The sequence below is a fragment of the Anomalospiza imberbis genome, chromosome 3, assembly GCF_031753505.1.
Source record: "Anomalospiza imberbis isolate Cuckoo-Finch-1a 21T00152 chromosome 3, ASM3175350v1, whole genome shotgun sequence".
NCBI lineage: Eukaryota > Metazoa > Chordata > Aves > Passeriformes > Viduidae > Anomalospiza > Anomalospiza imberbis.
Genome location: NC_089683.1, coordinates 107,635,350 through 107,660,250, shown reverse-complemented (window position 1 = coordinate 107,660,250; position 24,901 = coordinate 107,635,350). Strand labels below are relative to the sequence as shown.

General features: G+C 37.1%; 1 protein-coding gene across 6 annotated transcripts in view; it reads left to right on the top strand.

The window, feature by feature from the left end:
• The window catches only part of KIF16B (kinesin family member 16B), a 147,796-nt gene that overhangs the window by 50,754 nt on the left and 72,141 nt on the right, over positions 1 to 24,901 (top strand). For all 6 annotated transcript variants that reach the window (XR_010997831.1, XR_010997832.1, XR_010997833.1 and 3 more), the window contains 5 exons: positions 11,924 to 12,043; positions 12,595 to 12,646; positions 13,848 to 13,985; positions 18,227 to 18,309; positions 18,490 to 18,578. Coding sequence is in view for 3 of the 6 variants with exons in the window: in XM_068186317.1 (XP_068042418.1) it covers positions 11,924 to 12,043; positions 12,595 to 12,646; positions 13,848 to 13,985; positions 18,227 to 18,309; positions 18,490 to 18,578 (482 nt within the window). In the remaining 3 variants the exon portion in view is untranslated. The remainder of the gene's footprint in view (positions 1 to 11,923; positions 12,044 to 12,594; positions 12,647 to 13,847; positions 13,986 to 18,226; positions 18,310 to 18,489; positions 18,579 to 24,901) is intronic.

Sequence of the window (24,901 nt, the reverse complement as noted above, 5' to 3'; positions counted from 1 at the left end):
TGCTGGTTAATGATTCTCTCACTTCCCATGTGAATTATTCGGTATGCTCAGGCTTTCTCTTCCTTTGGGTCTGTGGATTTCTAGGGTTGGTGATTATGATCTGCCCCTGCCGAAATAACCTTTTACCCAGTCAAAGCTGATTTCAGCACAATTGGTGAGTTGCTTTATTAGTTTCTTTCTTATCTTGGAGTTTCTGCTATATGTCCTTGTGACCCATAAATATTGCATTCTCTGGGCCCACTGTAAGTGGTACATTCCTCTTCCCAAGGTTTGCCAGCTTCCTCCTAGGTCTGAGAGCATTGAAGCATGTCCAGCCCTAAACTGTAACTAGGCAATTTTACCAATGAGAACTTTGTTTTTCTAACACCTGGACATCACTTAGAGCTTGTGTGCTGCTCTCTGATTTATGGGTGGAATCTCCCTTCTTGTTGATTAGGCTTGAAAGTGTAACAAAGATTTAACATTAAAGGACATGCTTTCTTACGAAAATTTTACACATTCCACATTTTGCAACATTCTGAACATATCTCTGTTGTTTCCAGATATTTTTTCTGACTCTTGTAGGTTTTTCCAGATGGTCCATAGAAAGATTATTATGCAGGATTTTTTCTTCTGGTACACTTACATATTTTTCCCTCCGAGTATGAAAATGTAACTGAGGTATATATAGTATAGAGTATACTGAAAGATGGCAGTCTAATGTAACTTAATATCCTTCTCTTTCCACTACAGTCTTCCCAGAAGGACATAAAAATATCTTGTCAGCTGTGATTGTCTCACCCAATAAGAGTCTTGTTAAAGAGAGTGCAGATTCAATTTTATTTGTTGGAGGGTAATGGGCTAGTGTTTCAGGTTATCCCTGTTCTAGGTACTGAAGTATCAGTTAGTGCTTGAAGATATTTTAGGTGTCTAATTCCCATTTGAAGTGGATTTGGCTGTATCAATATTTTAAAACACAGGGTTTAGACACAATTCTGTGGGACACTTGCTTTTTTCTTTTCCCAAGCACAACTTCTTCCTCTGTGAAAGAAGTCTCATTGTTTTGCAGGAACTTTTTCACCAAAAGACTTGTGGTTTCAGGCATCTTCTGGCCTAGTAATAGTTCATCCGTGAATATAATTTCTATGTCTGGAGTTTTTGCCCTTATGCAAATACAGAAAACATAATTAGAAAACTAATCAATCCACAACAGACCAGACAAGAACTTAATCATCTTCAAAATGTCAACTTCTGTAGAACTTCTTGTTAAATACTCACATTTAATTTCTTTCAAAGTCCTGTTTGCAACATCTAGACAAACTGTGGCTGAAGGATTTGTTCTGAATGTGTTTAATTCAATTATCAGATTTTCTCTATGGTACATGTCTGTTAAAAAGTATCTTCCTGAACAGACACTGCTCTAAATCCTTGACTGTCAAAGGTTGCAAATTTATTTTTATTTTCAGCTGTTTTTCATTGTCCCTTGTTGTTCTTAATTTGTTGCTATGTTCACAGAGCATAAGGAAACAAATATGAGATGGGTTATATTTCAAAACATCAAGAACAGCGTTTCAACTTCTTTGTAGCAATCCAAAGGTGCTCAGACCTTTGATTATCTGAAGAAGCAGTTTGATGCTATAAGGAATGAAATTGGTTTATTACCTGCCCCTGGAAGCTTCTTAGCATCCTCCTTCATTTGCATTGCTGAGCTCAGGCTACAGTACCAGACTTATACTTTCGACTAGATAATGGCATGGTCAGCACAAGGATTTGACAAGGTGGTGCATGGAGCTCTGAGCAACCTGGTCTAGTTGAAGGTGTCCTGTGAGGGTCCCTTTCAACCCCAATGCTTCTATGATTCTACGATAGCAGGCCAAAAAAGCTGCCTATGTGTCTCATGAAAAGAACATATTTGAATCTTCTGAAAAGCGATGATTTGTGTCTTGGATTTTCTGGTTGAATGTGGAGATGTTTGTTTTCAAGAAGAATTTCTGGTCAAGGGAAACAATTCAAAATCTCATCTTCCAGGCATCATGCAAAGTTTGGTTGCTCTAAGGAACAAGATAAGCTATCCAGAAACTTTAAAAAACCCAGTCAGGATACCTGATTGTGCATTATGTTTTACAGGAAGGAATGGCATGTCCGTAGTTGTCTGGTTTGTTTGCCTTTTTTTTTTTTTTTGTTGTTTGTTTGCTTGCTTGTTTGTGTTTTGTTTGTGTGGTTTTGCTGTTTGGTTTTTTTCTCCCCCAGTGGGATCCACCTGTCATTTGTGCTTTTGCAGCTTCTGTGGTGACAGCTTTTTGATGAGAACTGAGGAAACCAGACTTTGAAATATTGATATGCCAATTGATCTGCAGAATTTGTTAATTTGCTAGTTATGTGCTGCAGGGGTTCTCTGAATTTTGGGGAAAACAGTAAATCTTGTACTCAGGCAGACTGTCACATAACCAAGAATTATCTGTGTGAAAGAAAAGAAGCACATAGTTTCAGTTTTCTGGTGTTCATTTGCGTTGTTAATTGGCCCTTAATAAGAAAGTACGGATCCATTTGTCTTTTTGCTTGTGTATCCCAACTTTGCAGGGAAAGCTTTTTCCATTGCCAAGTGCAGATGATAATGTGGTAAGTGTGAAGTCATGCTTTTGAGCAGCAGAAATGTAGATGTTTGAAGTGCCCAGCTGGTTTACAGTAGTCTGCCTGCCATTTGTCTCTGTTAACAGTCTTTAATTATGTGATCACCTTGTTGTCCCTTATTATTTCTTTCTCTGGTTTCAATCAGTGGAGAGATGGATGCAAAACCCAACAGACACTTGTGGAAGGAAGGAGTCTGTGGTCTGATTGACCTTGATGGGTTCCAGAGTTACAGTCATATGCAGGGAACATAACAAAAAGGCAGAGGAGAATTTTAAGGTTAAGTTTCTGTTAATCTATGGAAATTGTATCTTACTGTATCCCTAACCCAGGGAAATTTGAGAGTGTTTCCTCCTGAGGAATTTCCTTTTGGCCATTTTCCTTTCAGGTTGCTAGTCTCTTAAGACCTGAATCGATTAGCTGAATTTAAATAGTCATTAATACTCTTAATTGAAATATGCCTGGGAGAGAATTTGGTTATATTTGGTTTTATGTTTAAATCTCTGTAGTTTTGTCTAAGTATAAGCTACTTTACACAGAAAATCTAAAGGTTTTCTCTATTAATATAATAACATATTTAAATGTTAAATGCCATAGATTGCTTTTGGTAAAGCAGTATCAAAGTTTGTCCTGGTTTCAACAAGTAGCTTTTGTTTACCAGTGATCTTGTTGGTCTTAATACACCTGTCACCTTGTTTTCATTAGGAAAGGATGTATTGTACATGTTAAATTCACTGTTGCTTCTGTGTCACATAGTCCTTTTTGGCACCATTTTTGAAAGAGAGTTTTCATGTGCTCCTGATAGTTTATGAAAACGAAGCATTTAAATGAATATTTCAGACATCTAGTCTGCTTTTTGTTCAAATGGCTAGATTTAGACCCATTGTGAGGTCTTCTTTAACTTCTGAAATTATGAAACTAGGTGTACTGTATGCCTCAAAGGCTTAGGAATGAAAGAGGGGATTTGTTCTCCATCTGTTATGGCTGGTGCTATTCACTTGCCAATCATTGTAAGTTGTTAAAAAGTGCTCTATTTGACACCATATCAGTGCATTAATCCTTTATTTTGAGGTCATTTATATAGGGGAATGAGTCACCTCCAGTAGATCTATAGTTTTGAGGTGCAGTAGTACCTGTCAGGAGTCACTGAGAATTCAGATGAGAGACAAGGCTGCCATGATACACAGCATTTGCACACTCACGTTTTCAAATCTCAGGTTTTAAAAATAACATAAAGCTTTTCCACCGAAGAAATAAAATTTGCCTCATTTCTTACAGAATGCAAATACAACAAATGCCATGCCTCCTTTGGAGAGCACTACTTCCTCTGTTATTGTTTTATATTAGCTAACAAAAAGTATTTTCCTGAAGGTTTTTGTCAGAATGCAAAAAAGGCTATCCAAGTTAAGGTTCAGATCAGTTAGCAAGATGCAATTGTCAGTGGTTGCTTCTTGAGCTTTGAGTAGATTGTTTTGCGTTTTTCCCCTAAAAGTACAGCAGGTTTGCATCTTTCAAGGAAGCTTTATTTTCTGTTAGTTGTTGGCAAAGCTGTGCTAGTTCACTTTCATTGATTCAATGGGCCCTAATTTTTAAAAATACTCAAATGTGGCAACAACTGCAATCTGCCAAGAATGCCATAATGTATTGTAATCTAGATTACATAGTACAGTGCAAGAGATTCCTCCCTTCTGAGTTTTTCGATTCACTTTTTGTTGAACATACCAAAAAAAGTGATGGGAACGTTACCCTTCAGTCAATATTTGAGATGTCTCTCTTGGCTATGAAATAGGATTTCAGTATTCTTGTTTTTTATTAGATATGATAATTCTTTTGCCCTTGATATTAGGGACTGATGCCAGATTATAGATATCTTTATATAGATTGCTTTTATTTAATTTATTTTTAAAGGACATTTTCCTTTGATTCATATGGTACCTCTTTCCTGTGACTATATTTCTGGATTTCTACTCTTGTCATCTTGTCCTTTCCCCTTCTTTTGTGTTCATCCTCTTTTTCAACCTACCTTTTTAAAGAGTGTTGTGATCTTTTTTGGCATCTGTATGTGTGATTCATTATTGTGTGTGATTGAAATTGAGGTCATTGTATTGCAATTACAGCTGAAGCTTTTGGTGTCCTCTTATGTTGTCCTTTAAAGCAGTGTAATTACTGTACTGGGCTGTTGCAAGTTAGAATGACTTGTTCATTTTCATTTTGTTATTAAAATTGTGACATGAACTGTAGTTTCATTACATGTAATATAAGGATGGATAATATAAAACATGGGCATTTCCTGTGTATCTTCTGGCTTTCAATCATTTTACTTGAAATTATTGAATTTAGAGAATTCAAGCCAATTCAAGTCATTGACTTGTATAATTATACAGTTTTTATATCTGTATTTTTATATGTTTATCTTGTATAATATTAATGTTAGAATTGGAGTATATTTTTTAGATGAGATCTATTTTACTAGAATTAGAATAAAGGGAAGACGTTTTCTTATGAAAAGTTCAGTTTCCCCCGCTGAGTTTACCTGCTTTACAAAAGAATAGTATCAAAAATCCTAGTCACTGTATGGTGGACAACAGTTGCTAATGCTATTTGTGCCAGCTTAACGCACCAATTATTTTATGCTTTGGGTACACAAAATCAAACTGATAGTTTTTAAAGGGCACTCTATCCTGTCTTTTTGTAATATCCTCAAATGTTTGCCTTGAGATCAAATGGAATATAATTTTTATGATTTCTGACCTTTTAATAGGCCTTTAATTTGCATTAAAAGTGTCACATAAGTGACAGCTTGTATTTTCTTTAACTGACCTTGCAAAACCTAGCACATAATGTCTGGGAAAGAAGGTAAGGTGATCACACCTTCATCCGTTTCCAGAAAAGTAATTATAAACTCTGTTTTCAAAATAAAATGAATGGAAAATAATTAGCTAATTATTTCTCTGTGGAAATAAGTATTTAAAGTTAAATTCAGAACTGATGCTCTGACTTATATTTGTTATACTGAAGTGAATTGTGGAAGGACTCTAAAACTTGGCTAAACTTTTATTTGCTGGACTAGTAAGGAAAATTTAATTTGATTTTCTTGAGTAGACTTCTTTGGAATGGTGGATTTTTTCCCTGCCACGTCTTTCAAAATCATAGTCATAACTCTCTGTAAATCTCTTTGGTTTAAAATAGTACTTTACTATGTAATGAATATTTGTCATGTTGTCTGTTGTCTGTGATTTTTTCTTGAGCTGGCTGATCCTGGTTTGTCTGCTCAGTGTGTGCTGGATCTAGTTCTATTTAACAGTGATCCCTGCTAGAAACAGCGGGGGACTGGTTCTCATGTTGGTGGATGTTGTTGGAGCATTTGACCCTGGGATGTATAGTAAAAGATTTCCTTATTTATGTAGCGTGGAAGTAAGGATTTAAATATAATTGAAATGCTTATACCGAGAATGTGATGGAAACAGTGGTACTGGGAGGGGAGAGAAGTTGTAGGGGTTTTGGGGAGGTGGTCCTGGAGCACATTTTTGGGCTTAATCATATTTAATGTTTATTTAAAATATATTAACTGGTGAAGTTTGCTGGTATTAAAGGTAATTTTTCTAGCAGAGCATCTGAGAGAGGATTGGGTGAGTCTAAGGATAACAGGAGAGTCGTTCATGGTAAATAGTTTGCAATTCAAAGGACTTACTACACTGTGGAAGAGGAGGAGGATGTCATGAGACTTTACTGTCATGAGATGCTACATCTGCATGAAAGACTTATGAATCTGGAAGGATCAGATAGATATTATGTGCAGTAAGTGGAAAAGAGCGGTGTACGTGGTGCTGGCAAAATTTTATACACACTGGGAACACACCGTGGAAGTCAGCAAAGAAGAAGACCTTGAGAAGGGGTGTGCTAAACCCTGGGATATGGTGAGCCTGGTCATCTCCTGGGGGGAAATGCTTGGAGTTTGGCATAGTATAACTATAGTATAGAGAATAGATACCACTACTGCCAGTATCAATGAATAAAGGCTGGAGAAAGAAAATTATTATTTCAGCTGAATGTCAATAGTGATGCAAAGTACATGAGTATAAACTGGCTATTACCAAGTTCAGACCAAATATTTGAAATAATTTTGCATTATATAATGGTTGAGAGACTGAGTGTAATCTATAAAATTATTTGTTACAGTGTTTGGGCACAGCACTTGTAACACAGGAGGTCACTTTTCAGTCGTTTCTCCTCATGTAGGACAAATGTTGCTGGCATTTCAGGCAGAGGTAAAATTCTTCAGGTTTTCCTTTAATTACAGAACCAATTAAATCAGCTTTCTTGTGTTTTTTGGGGCTTACTGGCAGCTTTACTAATTTTTTTCTATACTTGCCTCTTAATACTGTGAGTGCAACTTCAATAGTTGGCTGTCATGTTTATAAATACAATAATTAGCATGCAATGCAGTTGAAAATTCACAGGAGTAGTCATTCTGTTTATGTAGCATTTTGAGAAGAATTATATCTAGAATTATTCTAATAATTTATATTATGTAAACATAAACATAAGTCTCTCTGCAGTATATTCCTCTTATATCCTGCAATTTTTAATCCATTCAAAGCCTGCATTAGGACTATACCACCCAAATGATGGGAATAAGCTCCATGTAGGCGAGTTATAGTTTATTCAGCTGCACTCAATTTTGGAGTATAAAACAGGGCAAGCAGATAGCAATCCTTCTCCAGAAAACACCAGATGCTTTCTGTGTCTGTGATTCTTGAAGTTAGGGAACCCCAAACAGTGGATACCCTGTGTCTTTGTCCATGAGTACGTCTTTTCCTTTTCTCATCTTTTTTTCCAGGTAATTTCTTGCAGCCATGTAAATTATTGGTGTCTGCAGTGTCCTTGTATTTAACAAGGGGTTGCTCTTTGGTTTGGAACTCCTGACAATCAATTTTCTTTTCTTCTTCCTCATATAAGAAACATCAAGTGAGCATGCTTGTTTGGGAATTTCCCCTCTTGGGTTTTTTGCACATTCACCACAGTCCTGCCCACACTTTTATCTTATTTTCTCTGTGGAAGGTTTAACTCTGGAAACTCAAACAGTGTAGCCATCTTAGAGCACACGTCTGAACTGGGTTTGAAGTGGGTTTGCCTGTATTGCCATATATTCTTTGCTGTAATCCAGCAGTACTGCCGTCAGCTTCCTGTGTTTGTCCAGAACCTCTGCAATGGAACTGTGATTTTAAGTTACCTAATAGTGCTCTAATGGTGAATATATCAATTTCTGACTTCAGTGAGAGAAGTTTTGCATTTTCACTCGTGCTGATTATGGCAGCTGAGGCTGCTTCACCCTATTTCCTCTCTCTGTTTACATAGTCTCTTTAATATGTATCTGCTGTGTTTGGAAATATTTTTTTTCAGGAGCATCTGAATTCTGAACGCTGGAATATTTTTTCTTTAAGTATGAAACATTTGTTTCCAGTGATTTAAAGGAAATGCAAAGTGAATTGAATACATAACTGGAGGAAGACCAATTAAGAACTTTGCTTGTGTGCAGTTTACATCTATACATTTTATAGAGGACTTATTGTTAGTGCCGGGCCATTGAGTATGGTCAGACATTTTTTTGAACTTGGGATATAATAGCATATTTTCAATAAAATCAAATGCAACCAAAGTACCTGTTAGCATAAGAATTTTCTCATATATAGTCTGGTTAAATATTAATGCCAAGACTTTTGCCATTGCATGTTTTTGTACATAATTTTTAAATTTGGTATTATGTGGGTTTTCTTGATAATTTAAATGTAGAAATATGAACATTAGGCTGGCTAAGTAAATTGTCATGTTTTACTGCAAGTGTCTGTACAGTGTATTCTCAGGACTCTGTACCAGCAGGTATCTGTTCAACATTTAAATAAAGGAATTGCACTTCTGCATTGGAAAGTTTGACAAAAATTGAACTCCCCTGAGAGGTACTGCTCACTGCAGTGCACTAATTACATGTAGTCTTTAATATGTGCTGGGACAATAGCAGTATAATGTTTTTCTCTACTATTAGATTGGTAAATGAATTTTAGAAATGCCTTTTGGACTTAACTTTCCTTTTTAATTTAATTCAGTATCTTGTTGGCCAAAAAAAGTAAAGCTGTGTGCTTCTATTTTTGTGTGTGCATTCAAAGAGATCCATTTAAAGACATCCTGTGTGTCACAGCAGTGGTCTTGATAATGGATAGTTGTATATGATGATGATGAACTTTTCAGCTCAAGTGAGTACTTCAGTCATAGATTTCTCCTTGAACTAGCAGATCATATCTCAGTTTAGTGGTGCCTCTGTGTCAGTTAATACAATAAACTTACTACATCAGTACAGAAGAAATGAGTTTTCACAAAAGCTTTTATATCTTTCATATAAATGTAAATGAATTTACCATATCAGGCTGAGTCAGAGCTGAATTCAAAGAGATGAGAATTTAAATATACTATATAATCCCTTTATTTTAACTTTTACTTAAATACGTGGGTTTTTGTATTCTGTCTCAGAGTTACTTTCTGAGTTTCTACTCTTCAAGTGAGTCCATTTGATCTAACAGCTCCCAAAGAAAAAAAAAACTTTTTCTGCTCCTATCACAGTGGCCACTTGTACAAACCAAAGTGCTCCTTTGTGGATAATAACTCGGCTTGCTTTATTTTCCCCAGCTTGTGAACACATCTTAAATACTGAGGGAGTATGTGTACACTTTTCTGTTCAAGGATAGTTCAAGCTAAGAAGCATGTGGGTACAGTCAGCTTTTTTCAACTTCATCTTGAGATTTTCTAAAATTTTCTGAATTAGTAATTTTTAATAGGAACAGTGATGTTTCCTGCTCTTGTAATTTGAGTTATGGATTCACCACTTAAAATTATGTAGCACAAATGGAAGTGAATTAAATAGTGGATTAAATCTAATAATTTCTCTGTCCTGTAACAGCTTACACACCTTCAATTTATTTCAAAATAAGTCTGTCCCTCTTCAAAAACTTTCTTCCTATGCTGTCGAGGATGAAAGAGGGACAGTTTGACTACTTATTTTGGCTCTTTTTCTTTTCCTTCTCTCACTGTTAGAGAACAGAGTAATAAAGATTTATTGTTGGTGATGTCTCTGTGATTTCATTTTGGGGCAGAAGTGCACAATTTGGCTTTTGGAGGCATCCTTGCAGAAACTTTTGTATTTGGAATTAAATTTTAAACCTATTAATGAAGGTTTAGGAGTTACTCCAGGTATCTGATTAAGATTCAGGTTGTTTTAGTAAATTGTCTCTGAAGATAAGAGCTTATTTACAGCCTGTATTAAGCTAAAAAATATTGTAGTTAATCACAGTTACTGTCTGCTGCATTCTTATAAAATTTCCATTAACAGGATGCATTCTGTGTGTGAACGGTAGTCATTTACAAAATGCAGCTCTAGAAATTCAAATTAATTTGTGTTCTTTAATTTTAGATCTGAATAAAAAAGCAATCCATCTGTTTTAAATCACAATTATACATGATTAATTTCTTATTATAATAAGAATGTGTTGAATATTGAAAGACTGGAAAATAAAGAATGATATTGTTTCCTTATTCTTAATTATTTGTGAGCTGTTTTTCTCACCCAGTGATAATTTTTTTGTCTCCTGGGATGTTTATTTTTTCCTCTGTCAGGGACATTGGCAAATGCTTTGTTGTGCTGTGGAAAAAATATTCAGCTTTTAATATTTTATCAATTCCATTGGGCTGAAGGTGCTAGCAGTAACTGGTCACCAGTCCACAGGGTCTTGTCTTCATCCTTGTCATGTGGGAACATTATAAATTATGTATAACAGTAGATGCTACTCAGTAAATATCTAATATGTGATAGCTATTTTTGGCTGAAATTACTTTTTCACATGAACGATTAATTAAGCTGTATTTTTTAGGTTTATGATGTGATTCTTTTATAATATGAATGAATTTCTGGGTGCATTGTAAATATCTGAGCTGCACATGAATCACAGCTTATTTTTTTCTTTCTGAATGCTGGAGAACTTTTTAATTCATCTGTGACCAGAGTAACATTTCCCAGTTTTGTTTTGCAGAATCTTATATATTGTGTCATCATCTCATCTTGCCCAGATGTATCCAAACTTGAAATTTTTAGACAGTATCAATATTGAAAATGTTGTTGTTTTTTTTTTTTTTTTTTTTCTGTAGGGAAATGAGATTTTACATCTTCTTTCTTCTTTAGACTTGCAAGTTGCTGTACTTAGGAAAATACATATAGCAATCCATGTTGTTTTTTCTTACAAACAGCGTGGTGTCTTTTTGGCTCTGGAGAAGGCATTTGATGACATGGAAAAGGAGTAGTCATGCAGCTGTCACAAAACTTATTTTCCATTTTTATTAGCACCAGGAGAAAAGTGTGCTCCTTGAAATACACAGGAATACTTGCTGACAATTGCTCTGCTTCATGGATTGTTAGGGCTTAGCCCTTTTACACAGAAAAACACATTTGTCGTGAAAGATTGTGTGTGTGTGGAGACATTCATAACTTCTATTGTAATCTTCCAGGCGTAGAAGCCAATAGGATTCTGTTTCAACTTGAAAATGTTTAAACATTTTAAATACTAAAACGTATTTCAAAGCTATAATTAACTTTTTTATTTCATAGACTATTGTGTACTACACGATACATTACTTTATCCCAGGCTGAAATCTCCCACTTGAAGTCCTGCTGAATGGTGCTTCAACCTATGGATGGCTGTACTATGTGGCCCAAAGAAATTCTGAAGAATTGAAATTATGTGCTGTGAATATTTCTTACATTTATTTACTACTGGCACCGTTTCTCTTCCATTGCATGATAGTTCAACTGCTTAGGTTTACTGAATTGTCAAGCGTCTGGAGTTTTTATTGTGCAAGTTTCAGCTTATTGAAAGGACTGCTGAAAAGATTTCAGTTTTCTGTTCTTTAGCTGTGCTAAATGCTGAGGAGGAGTTTGAAATTCTCCTTACCATTGTGAAAGGTAGCACATAGCTTGCTTTTAGACAGTGTTACTTTGTTACACTCTTAATTATGTTCCTTCTGTGGTATAGTTCAGCTGTTTGTCTGGTGTCCTTCAAATAACACCTTCACAGATTTCGTCAACAGTAAGCTTGGAATGCTTAATAAAAGTAAAGAAGTCATATTTAAAATGTAAAATCAAAAAAGTTCTAAAAAATTGCTCTTCATTTTGTGTCATATTACACAGAAGAAGTTACATTAAATGTGGTTTAGAAAGAGCTGGAAGAGGGGTATTTCTTGCACATCCTAATAAATAGACTTTTGTCCTTTATAGGAACAAACTTTGGCTCTGAGGAAAGAAGGGATAGGTGTTGTGTTAGATTCTGAGCTGCCTCATCTCATTGGCATTGATGACGATCTTCTCAGTACTGGTATCATCTTGTACCACTTGAAGGTAAATACACATCTGTGTTTCTGTAGCCTTTATTGCCTTGTGATTCTTTTCAGTAGAAAAATTACAGTATTGATTTGCTATCTATATATAGTTCTCATTACATTACTGTGGTAAGAAAAGCTCTTGATGCTTGTCTGCTGCAGTAAGAAAAGCTCTTAAGAGGTTGGAAATGACGAAATTAAAGTATCTGTTTAGATTTATCCTGAGAGTCAACTGGTTACCCAGCTATAGGTGTTTCATATTTTTATCTGTGTGCATTGGTTTGTTATTAACAATGTTATAAAGCTTGACCTTAAAAACTAAATCTAGATTGTCTCAAAACTATAAAGGTGGTTTTGCACTGGACAGTTAAAACTTGAATTTGCTTATAATGGTATAAAATAAAGACTGTGAAAGCATTTTGAAAATGCTGCATGATTCCTTTTTCTCATGTATGTTTAAATATGTATTTCATTCGGGTTACCCTGAGAAAGTGGAAGGATAAATCATATTCTTGTGGGAGAGATAAGGAGATTCCGACTGGAAATAATATGTATTTCTCTCTTAATTAGGAGGGCCAAACATACGTTGGCCGAGAAGATGCTATAACAGAACAGGACATTGGTATGGAATTTGGCATTTTTATAGTCTTTCTTCTTCCAGTATCCTAATATGTGAGCTAAGCTTCATATGTTTTTTTCCCTTTTTCTGTTAGTTGTTCTGTGGTTTGTGTATTTTAATTTTTAGAGAATCTGAAAGCTGAATGCATGTGATTTACTTCAAAGAGCATGCCTTCTAGCATAGCTTGTGGGCTTTAAGTATGTTCATATACTTGCTACTAATTGATTTCTTTCTTCTCTTGAAATAGCATCATGTAAAAATACTGTCCTTTTTTGTATAGTACCTGTCACAATTACTGCAAAATCATTCTCTTAACCTTTGTACAATGACAGTGTTGTTAGACTATTATACGTAAGATAGTCTTGGGACTTCAGATTTGAGTTTAAAAAAATTCTGAAAATGGGTAAAAATCTACTGGGTTTTCTGTTGATTTCTTACCAATGCAATTAACTGCCAGATCTGGACTGTCCTATCAATAAGCTTTACATAAGTTCCTGGAAGGCAGTTTCATTAAGTAAACTGCATCCTTTAACTCTTGGGTTGGAATCTGAGAGTCAAATAACTTAGTTTGGTAAAGTTTCATGGGCCAAAAGTTGTCTGGATTTAAATTACTCTTAATAAATTCCATTAAATTACCAAACTTGTGATGCCTTGTGGTATTGAGCAATACACATAATCACACATTATTTGAAGGAAAAATGGAAAATAGCATAATTGATTGATAAAAGCTCTGAATGTCGTCGGACCTATGAACTTTACTTCAGCCATCCTTTTGTCTAAAATGACATCTTATATCCTGTCTTTTCAGATTTATGCATGATTGCCCTAAGGTCTACAAGTTTTCATTATTTCCTTGTGAAACTCGTTAAAGAATCTCTTTCTACAAATACGTGAATTGTACTTTTCTGGTTTTTATTGAAAAGAAAGGAGCATTTGCTAATCAAGCATCAAAGCACAGGAATAAAGACCATTACACAAAAAAAAAAAAAGCAAAACCAACCCAGCACACTTCTTTCCACTAGAATAAAACAATAAATATTTAAGGCATGCAGGATGTGATAAAGGGAGAAAACATTGTGCAGAGTAAAGAGAAAATATACTCTCTGATATGTAGTGCAGTGTGTTCTTAATAAATTATTATTAGCATGTTAATCTTACTAGTTGTGAGGAATCTAATTATGTTATCTTATTTCTTTGTGTTTAGTTCTTCATGGCCTTGATCTGGAAAGTGAGCATTGCATCTTTGAAAATCTCAATGGTACTGTGAACCTCATCCCACTGAATGGAGCACAGTGTTCTGTGAATGGTATTCAGATTACAGAACCCACACACCTCAACCAAGGTATTACCTAGCTTAATGTCATTTTTTAGGCAACCTCTTTGCTTCTTCCTGGCAGCAACACTGAAAAAATCTGCATGTATATAAATGGATTATTGTTTAATTAGTTTTAATTTAATGTCTTCTCAACTAAATCCAAAATCACCAGGAAAACCTCATGGTGTTTTTGTTGTCAAAGAATTGCCATGTAGTGAAAAGAGAATTCATTTTTAATTTCAACCACTTCTGTCTTGTTTGAAAGACAGGTGTCTGCCAAGGAAGGCAGGAACCTCCCTTGAAATGGAGAATTATTATAACTTTGAAATTATGGGGCTTTCATGCAAAGATATGGGAAAAGGAATGACAGCTCTTTAGTAGTATGTGTGTGGATAACAAGGCAGACAAACAACGCCAGCGGCACCGAGCAGCAGCACAAGCGCAGTCCCAGCCTCTCTGGGCTGCAGGCACTTTCCCCTGCGGTGCAGTTCCGGGCACAGCCGGCAGGGGCGCTGCTGGCTCCCGGCCGGGCAGGGCGGTGCGCTGGTTCCCCCGCGCCTGCAGGGGGCGCTGCGGAGCGAGCCCGGCCGCGTCTCCTTCACGCGGCAATGGCGGGCGGGCCGGATGGCAAAAATGGGCTGCAGCAGGGACCTCGGAGTGGTTGCTGGAACAGCAACGTCTGGGGTAGCAAGCCAGAGGTAGCAGAAACTCGGCAGCTGTAGCAGGGGCCGTGGGGTGTCCCGGCAGGCAGGTAGTGTGAGTTAGAGTGCAGTGAAAAAGCCTAAGGCAGCGGCAGAAGGCAGCGGATCTGGGCATTGGCAGTTGGGCTCCTCTGCCGCACACAGCTGGGAAAATGCGCTTTCCCAGGAGGGGTCGGGTCCCGGTCTTTTCCCCGAGGCACCCGAACAAATGGCGAGGGTCCTTTTCAAGTGAGGCAGGGTGCCAATAAGGCCCTGGCTCAATGGCTGCTCTCAGGAGCAAAGGCCGACTCACCTGTGGCAGGAGAAACCGGGCAGGGCTGGGGTCCAGCAGCCGCAACGAATTCTTCCCCACCTCAGGCAGGAGCTCGACTTTTTCCTCTGAAGCTGAGAGAGCAAGAGAGCTAGGAGGTGCACCCAGGCCCCCTTTACCCCAGCCAAATTCTTTGGTATCTCTCTCTGCTCCTCCAAGAGAAATCTCAACCCTGAGCTTGGCAACTGCTTTTGTCTCTCTTAAGTATCAATTGTTATTGTTTCTTAGCAACAAAATGGGAGAAAATTCCTTAAGAGAAAGAAACAAAAGGAAAAATCCTAAACCCCAACAACCTAATAATCTTGGTTATGATTTGATAGTTACCATTTGATTCTGTTTGTTTTTACACAAAGTGAACTCCATGCCAGATTGCTGTTATGTTTAGAAAAATAATAGAGATAGCTACAGGACTAAAAGAATACCAGAGACACTCCTGCCCCTCTCCCCAAGTTTCAGGTTGGTCCTACTTAATACTACTGCCAAATTCTCTTGTACAGCAGGAGATTGAGCTTGAATATCTGTTTGCTGCAGCTATAGGAAATGACAAAAAGGCAGAGGCTAACCCTTAGGAGGTTTAGAGAACTACAATTTTAATGTAAAAGCTTTAAAGTCTGGAAATTAAGAAGCAGCCAGGACAGCTGAGAACAAAGATACATTGTATAGGACTGGAAAGGACTGACAAGTGATCTGGTGAGTGCGGCAGGAGAGCTGCTCGATGTTTTATCTTCCCGGAGCACCCACAATATCTTCCCATTTAGCAAGGAACTGAAAAAGACTTGTTTAGGAGTGAGGCTGTGACACAACTCAGCTGCTGAAAAACAATCTCACATTACTTCCCTGAAAAGAAAGATTTCAGTGTAAGCTTAGGCTAACAAAAGTAGAATGCAGTGTTAAACAAGGGGATTCTTGCATCCTGTCTGAAATCTAACAAATACTTCTATAAAGGCTGCTTGCAGAAAGCAAGGTGTACAGAGATAACATTAACTCATTGTTTTTAGAGTGCCTGTTTCTTCATGCAAAGAGAGAGGCATATATGCTTGTTTCTATTACAGGGGAAAAAAATAAAAGCTCAGCCTCCTTGGTCTTAGGTTTGAGTAAATCAAAGCATAAATTCCTAACAACAGAAACATTGACATTAATAGCAAATAACACTGTAAACAGTAAAAATTGAGTTGTGATGAATCATCTTTACTTTATCCTGCAGCATTTTACAGGCAGAAAATGTTCAGTGTGCCTCAGAAAAAAGTAAGAGTTTGGATGCTATTTCCCTCTTTCAGATGCATATTACAACTTGATTTTTGTCCTTCTAGAAGTGGAAACATGACTTTTTTCCCTCATAAATTTCTTTAGACAAAAATTTGCAACTCAAAGGGGAAAGGGATGCTAGGGTTGCTAAGTTTTGAAAACGAGCTGCCTAAGCCGACCATTTGTGTGTGTAAGGAGATTGAGTCTGAGAGGAAGGTGACATTAGGTGTGCAAAATTGATGAAATCAGTAGTTTAAGGACTTGTGTGGAATCTATTTATCCCAGCTGTGTTAGCATTTAGTCTCACAGCATGAAGTGCCAGGGTCCTTAAATACCTGCTTTTAGGTAACACTGATTAACTGCTGATGTATTTAAATGTTTCCGTTCATCATTAATAGCTGTTCATTTGAAAATGTGTTAAATTTTTAGACCATCATGGAGTTCAAAAATAATAAGAGACATGCCAATTAATTGCTACTTCCTTCTATGGATTTCTTTTAACATTTGAAAATTCTGTCTAATGTGGTGTTTTTGTAAAGGTAACTGAATTAACATTCACAATTACAGTTTGTCATTTACCTTAAATATATCCTCACCTCAGAACACATTTTCAGGGGTTTGGGCCAAACTGTCAACCCTTCAGTTATTATTCTGTTAACCCTAGGAGTTATTCAAATGACCCATCATTTAGGACTGACTCTCATGTGCTTCCTGTTAAGTCTCTCTCTCCTGTCTTTCTTGATATTTATGAAGTTAGGGACACATATCTGTAACTATTAATTCTGAAAATTTAATCAATTTGTTTACATTGCTTCCACCTAGTGAAGTGGTCAGAAATGCTTGCAATTAATTACTTTTATATTCACTTGAAAGCAACTTGAAGGAATTTCATATGAAATTTATGAAAGGTAATTATTTTTGAGATTTGACTGAGGTAAACTGCAAGTGTAATCAAAAACTGAGGTGTTGTGTAGAAAGCAAGAAGTGATTGTAGTGCTTTTTGCCATTTATTTGCTAAGACTGGATTACCTGATTTGAGTTGATATTCCTAATTAAGCTAATTTTAAGAGAAGCATTCCTTGCTAAGGACATCATGTCATTATCAGATGGTAAGAATTTGTAGTGATGAGTTTAAGAACAGTTTTTTCATACTGTGAGTGTAATGGAGTCCTTTTTAAAAATGCTTTGTACTGACTGACAGATAAATGCTTGATTCCGAGGTGGTGAACTTGGAAGACTTCCATGTTATGACAGTAGTGACATCGCTTCTTATAACAATATACTTCTTAGTAGGGAAGTATTAATCTTGGTACCATTGTCTTTAAAATACAATAAGAATTGCTCAGAATCTCTTTATTTGTGACTATACCTTAACTGATTAAATACCATAATTGATGTGCATTGACCAAAATGAATTATTCAAGTTTCTTCCATCAGAAAATAGCTGTTGGGTATTAAAGTCTAATAATCCTGTTTTGAATAACCATAAACTTAATTGTTCCACCTGGAGAAGAAAAATGTGAGAGTGCAAATAATGGAAATCTGGAGCTTTTAGAGTAGCTGGATTCAAACCTGACCAGTGATCAGTAGCAGATGGACAAGTTTGTTCTTGGTCACATTTATTGATGTTCCTGTTAAATCTGTATCTCCTGGTGACTTCCAAAGTAGTACTGTTAAAGAGAATATAGATCAAATTGGGGCAGCTGCTTCCTCTCCCTATGCTTATTCTTTAACTGAACTCCATGAACATGATTGACCTTGAGTCAGTCATATTCATGCAGTGGGTGAACATGTGTGGGTTTCAGTTTTGTTTGAGTAGGAAGAGGAAGGAATACACTGAATGCATCAGTTAAGGTAGCTGTGACTACGCATGGTTATACACTTGTCAAAATGCATTTTTATTTAGTTCTTGCTTAATGGAAGTCTTTGCTTACACATTGCGTGTCTGAAAAATTACCTGGTACTTTCAGCTGCAGAATGTTGTCAGTTAGTGGTGTGTGTTTTTTCATCAGGTGCTGTTATATTACTTGGAAGAACCAATATGTTTCGCTTTAACCACCCTAAAGAAGCTGCTAAGCTAAGAGAGAAAAGAAAGGTGAGATTAAATCAGTGTTTGGTAAATGTAAAACTTTTCACAATTTTATTTCTAGTACAGACACGTCTTGACTGTTGTAGGATGCCTTTTTTCATTCTCTTCATGTGCTTTAGTTAATATTTCATCAGAGTAAGAGTTTGTAAGCATGTCTAATACTTTTATTTTATGGTCTGTTGTTAGAGTGGACTGCTATCTTCCTTCAGCTTGTCTATGACTGATCTTTCTAAATCTTGTGAGAATTTGTCAGCAGTTATGCTTTATAATCCAGGGTGAGTATATTCTAAAATACAGTTGCTGTAATTCCAGTCATTCTTCATTTTAGCTGTTTGAAATGTTGCAGAAGCATTATGACTAAAGCAGTTCAGCAAAATAATGACTTGGCAAATTTTATGTTTGTATTTTCTTCAGAATTACAAGTTAACTATTTTTCCTGAGAAAAATGCATTTTGAATTGAAAATTAAGATTTCTTGAGTTCATATAATACCAATACAAGCATAAAAAGGCTGAGAAATTAATGTCTTGTGTTCTCTTGAGTAAGTGGCCAAATTAAAATATGGAAAAAAAAGTTTTATTATGCAGTTACAATGACATAGAATGCTTATGATAAAGAAGCTGTTTTTAGTGATTTTTTTCACTGTTCCTAAAGTGACTTAGAGGGAATTGGTGTTTTGTTCTAATTTTTATTCAATAGCTAGGGCCTGTGTTTTGAGTATGAGATGAGGTGATTTAACCACCTATGTGCTTTTGAAAAATTGACTGTAAATTGAATTGTATCCTTGGATAGTGCAGCTTTATTCCCAAGTTTTACTTGGGAATCTCTCTTTATCCTTTAGGAAGATTGGACGGGTAATAATAACTTCTAGCTAAAGGATGTCTGAAAGACAGGGAGTGTGTTTAATGACACTTCTTCAAATGTGACTGTTACTCTTTTGCTACTGAGCTAATTACAGAGATCTCAAGATTGTGAACTGGTTGCTAATAAATGACGTTCTATTTTCAGATAGGGATGATAAAGAAGATGAAAAAAACCCATAATATAAGTATACTTTTCTGTTTCTTCAGCTTTTCAAACAATGGAATCTAAAAACTTTCAGTGACAGTTGCTAGTATTATGTTTTTTGTGAGTTGGGGTCCTGGCTGTTGTTACCTCTGGTTATTGTTGAGCTATCCTGGGCTTTTCCCTGACTGATAATGTTATTCTGCTATAATATTGTTATGAATACTTGTATTATACTGGATAGTACTGACCTTAACTCTGCAGTCAGCATAGAGCAGAACGGATTGTTTCAGCATTGCCTCACTAGTCCCTCAGATTTACAGCAAAATAAATTGGCATGGATAAGGCCCAGTTGAAGGTGTGCTTGAAAATTATTTCCTAGCTGAAGCAGTCTTACTGTCTTCAGATAATGCCAAATTCATGCCTTACAGAACGGAGTTTTCCTCTTATTAAAAAAACCCACCAGAAACAGAGAGAATATGGAGAGATACTTCATTGTCTGGTAGATGACGGAGTAGATTGCAAGTTCTTCTGCTTTATTTTTTTTTTATCAGTTTGAATCTTGCCTTGCTTTTCTGGAAATAAAACAGTATGCATAATATTATTAGATTGTCAATGTACACAGCAATTTTTCAAAACACTGCCATTTTTCCCATTTAACATTTCTTGTGAATTTTTCTTTCTTGGATGTGATTGAGAGAGTACTCTTGCTCTTGAAATTGTGAATAAGATTAGGTGAAATACTCATAATATTACTGAACACTTCATGCCTGTGTTTTATTAAACTAAAAACTGTAAGCAGAGGGTTAATTATTGATATTCTTCCACTAGTCTGCATTCAGTTAATATTTATGAACTGTCTTGGACAAATAGCTATTTTTTCCTGCTTAATTTGTGAACACAAGAAAGGATTATGTTTAAGGCTCATAATGCATAAGGAATGCCAGGTCACTTGTTTGTGAGCAGTAAAACCTATCTGAAGTTGTTGTGTAGTCACTGTAATATGCATAAGTTTTTCTGAATGCGGAAGCTTCTGAATCATAGAATCATGTGGGTTGGAAGGTGTTGCAGCAGAGACGGACAGAGACACCTGTTTCTTTGTGTACTATGCAGAATCTTTACTGCACACAGCTCATATTTATATGGTTATCAGAAGGCACCGTGTTGAATTCCAGTTGGTCAGCAATTCATTGCAACGCAGTTCATTGGTTGGTAATGGCTAGTGTACATGTCCATCAAAACTTTCTTCTCTAACGATGTTTACATACTTGTCACCTAGGTAAAGAACAATTTCTCACAGGTAAGAGCCTTTCTCCTCGCAGGTACAATCTGTTCCTGTGAGGAAAAAAGTGATATGCAAGCTGATTCTCAGTGTTACAATTCCTTTCTCACAGGAACTTATCAGACCAGCTATTAGCTATACTTAGCCAAAGCAGCAAGGCCTGAACCATGATTTTGTAAGGCATTTCTTTTGTAAGGATTTACCTATATGTGACAGGAAGGGATCTTTAAAAGTCACCTAATTCCAGCCTCCCCTGCCCATGAGCAGGGACATCTTTGACTAGACCAGGTTGCTTAGAACACCATCCAGCCTGATCTTGAATGTTTCCAGGCACAGGGCATCTACCACCTCTCTGGGTAATTTTAATTTGTGCTACCTTCATTGTAAAAAACTTCTTTAAATCTATTCTGAATCTGCCTTCTTTCAGTGTATAACCTTTATCCATTGTCCTATTGCAGCAACTCTGCTGCAAAATCTGTCCCCGTCCCCTTTCAAGTACTGAAAGGGTGAAGCACGCTCTCCCTGGAGCCTTCTTTTCTCCAGGCTGAACAGCGCCACTTCTCAGCCTGTCTGCATAGGAGAGGTGCTCAGCCCTCTGAGCATTTTTGTGGCCCTCGAGTGGACTTGCTTCAACAGTTCCATGTCCTTGCTGTGCTGAGACCCCAGAGCTGGGCACAGCACTCCAGGTGGGGTCTCACCTGAGCAGAGCCTTGGGACAGAACCACCTCCCTGGATCGCTACCCATACTGCTATGGATGCAGCCCAGGACAGATTCCATATAATTGATACCATACATAAGAATATACATGGTTCATGCCACGTGGAGGTGAGTGTTGTCCTAATAGATCAGTGATTTTAAAATACCAAACACCTGTGTGTCCCCTTCCCCACCACAAAAAATCTCAAAAAACAAACCCATCAAAAAAACACCAACCCTGCAAAAAACTCCAAACCTCAAATGTTATACTGTTCTGTCTGCTTTTATACTGCTGCAAAGGCAGCTTCTGAAGGTTGCACTGCTGTTTACCTGAGCCCTACAAATCAGTAGAAGAAAGCACCTTCTGTAATTGATACATCTTTATGGACAGCAGTTAGGCAACAGCAGCTTTTCAGCTTAGGCTGACAATTTTAAATATGTTTATGTTGATGCTAATGCTGTTTTTTTGACATCTCCTCTTCAAACAGCACAGGAATTTTTCTGATTGCGTTTGAATAAAGCAGACTCCAAACTCTCTACTTCCAGCTAAGAATACTGCCAAGCAAGTGCTGTGCTATAGTGGTTATTCTTCTTAATGGTGACTATGTTCAGCCTGGATGAAACATTCAATAAATCATCTCTCTGATTATCAAAGGCAGGGTAATTGTACCCAAGGAATGGGGTGGAGCATCTTGCATTCTGGAAAAGTGCAGAATGGAAAAGAATATCCTACACTAAATCTAGTTTGTTGGGGATTGTTTATTTGTTTGTTTTATCAGGAGCAATGCTATGACCCTTTCCTACAGCAGATTGGAGTATTATTTTCTCTCAACACGACGTTATACTGCTGACCACCAGTGCGGGCCTGTCGCCCTGATTTCTTAGGATTTTCTAAAGCCTTCTGAATTTACATTCTTGTAGAGAACTTTCTCACGCAACTTTCTGTAAACAACCTATTGTTTTGCATTCTTTCATAGAGGCGGAGAAATTTGATAGACTGGTAGTTTGTCCGGTGTCGTTGGAGAGGTGGCACGTTCACCTTCCAATCCACTGGCACCTTTTGAGAACTATAAATTATTGGAGGCAGAAAAAATAAATTAGTCTCTTCATGGTGACCAAAGCTGTGGTGCGTCGTTTTTCCTCGTGTCCTCTGGTGACACGGGCCAAGATTCAGTAGCTGGCCCTTGGGGATTTTTTCTGTGCAGTTTTTGTGGCTAACTAGCATTCTGTCTGTTGTATATTTAGCCTTTCCTTCCAATTTCAGTATTAATAACCTAAAGAGGTAGCTAAATTTGCAACTTTTGTAGGTTGCAATAAAGATTCTGGTAAGATCTAGCATCTTTAGCAATCAATGGCAGAAGAGCCTGTGGGGTATTACCTTCAGTTGTGAAAGCAACATGGATCTTGCTTCCTGTATATTTGCCATGTGAAAACCAGCATTGTCCTTAATAGTGTTTTCAGATGGATGGTCTTTTCTTGTGTATGCCTATTTGTTTGGCTGTTGATTTCCCATATGTGGGAAACTATCTTGTTGCATAAAATTTTGGCTTAACATCCAAATTTTTTCTACTTCTTATCAGTCTTTGTTTTTAATCTAGTGTCATGGAACACTGCTTCAGATAATGAGTTTTGGATAAAATAGAATTTTGCATGTAGATTTATGTAGAAGATTTCATTTGTGGACCTTTTCTTAGCTACATGATACTGTAACTGTAAAACTACTGATCAGAAACCTTGGTCTTGTCATGAGTTTATGTCATGATCTGGTTACTAAAGTTCTTGGAAGTGCCTCTGCCTGAATTAAGGTGCAAATGAAACCATATGCCGGTGACAATAGTATGGGTTTTATTTGATAGTATATATAAGATAGAAAGAGAAAGAAAGAAATAAAAAATAGGTGGGGGGCGGGGGACAAAAAGGGCTTGACAGAGACAGAATAAGGAAAATATCACCACTCTCTGGATCCCAACAATGCTCTGTTGATCCTCTCCAGCTGGTGGTCTTGCTGGTGAATGTCCCCCAAAAAGCATAGAATCCAGTGGGTTAATATACACTCAGGTTAGATAGGAAAACCCAGGCACCTCCCTGTTGGGGGGGAGTTTGTCATTGTCTTTGTTGCATCATGTGCAGTCCTGTGGTGCAAGGCTTCAGGAATGACTCTGGGGGGAGGCACTTTGCAGGGTTTTTGATGGATTATGACACCCCCTCAGCTGCCTGCCATGTGAATGTCCTGTGGATGTGACCTGTGGGACTGGGGGTTCCACAGCTGGGCCAGTTTGTGTAAGGGAGGATGGGTGTTCACTGCCTCTAATCTGAAACCTCCTCCACCCGCCCCCGCATAATTTCTTGGGGGGAGTCTGTGTAAACCTGGCTTCTGCAGGCAAGCTCAGCCAGGGAAGAATATCTGCTGCATTTGGCTTTCTTGTGGATGCATTCTTCTCCTTCAGCTTTGTTTGTTTTTTCCCAGGCCTGAGATGATTGAAGAATGGGTTTTCCCTTTATCCAATCTTAGTGGTTTAATTTACAGTCCAAAGTCCCAGTCAGGTATCTTCAGGAGGCTTCTTTGGTTGTAGCTTCTTTATGCAGTTTTTGTTATAACGAGCACAATTTTTAATCAATGTTTAGGTCATGCACTACTTCAGCCTCTGACAGTTTAGTATGGGGGGTTTGGTTTGTTATTTTTTTTTAACTAATCTCATTAATTGGCATACTGAACGGCATTGTAACATCTGTAGTCCTGCCAGTACTCAGTCTTTCCAAACAGATGTAGTATCAGATTGCACTTTTGTGCTGTGCAAATTAAGCTACTGTAGTACTGTGCTGGTAGAACTGACTTCATTTCTCTGCAGCTTATCTACACTGCTGTTATCGCTAGATATGACACACTTTCCAGGAAAATGGTGTCTATTTAATTCAAAACTGATCAGATTAAGTTCCTTTGTGGTAGATCTACAAAAGAAGAAACAGTAGATTCTAGTCTTTAATATCTGTGTGTTTCTTTTTAATTTCAAGCTAATATGCTTTTTCTATTCATAGTAGTGCTCACATGAATAAAGGAAATAGAGGTTATGTGAAAAAGATTTTTATTAGGATAGGCTAAACACAAAAACATCGGTCTTGCATGCATGCTTTGTAAAACTGACAGTGATTTGTTAAAACCTCTGTGGTTTTAATATTTTTCTTTTGTGATACTGAGGTTTTTTTGTAGTAGCTTTTTAAAGAAGCAAGGTTACTTCAGTCAGGCCTGTCCTGCCTCTCCAAATTCTCTTCTGTCCTGAAATAAATTTGAGCCCACAATGAGTTTGAAGCAAATATTCCAGAGGTTTCAAAAGTGGTGAGTTCCTAAATATATTAAGAAAATAGGCAGCCAGCTAAGGAAGACTGAGGAAACATTCTTAGCCCTGCAGAAGAAAGGCTGCACTTAGAGAATGGAGACACTGTGAATAACCTCATTGTTGGAGAGACTTCATTGGAGCTCAGACCACCTTAGGCATCTCCAGGTAGCAGACACTCTTGTCTTCACAGAAGTATTTAGTGGTCTGCAATGCATTTTTAAAACACCTCGGTGTTGTGTTTGGAGGTTGTTGACTGGAGTGGTAATGATCCATATTTTTC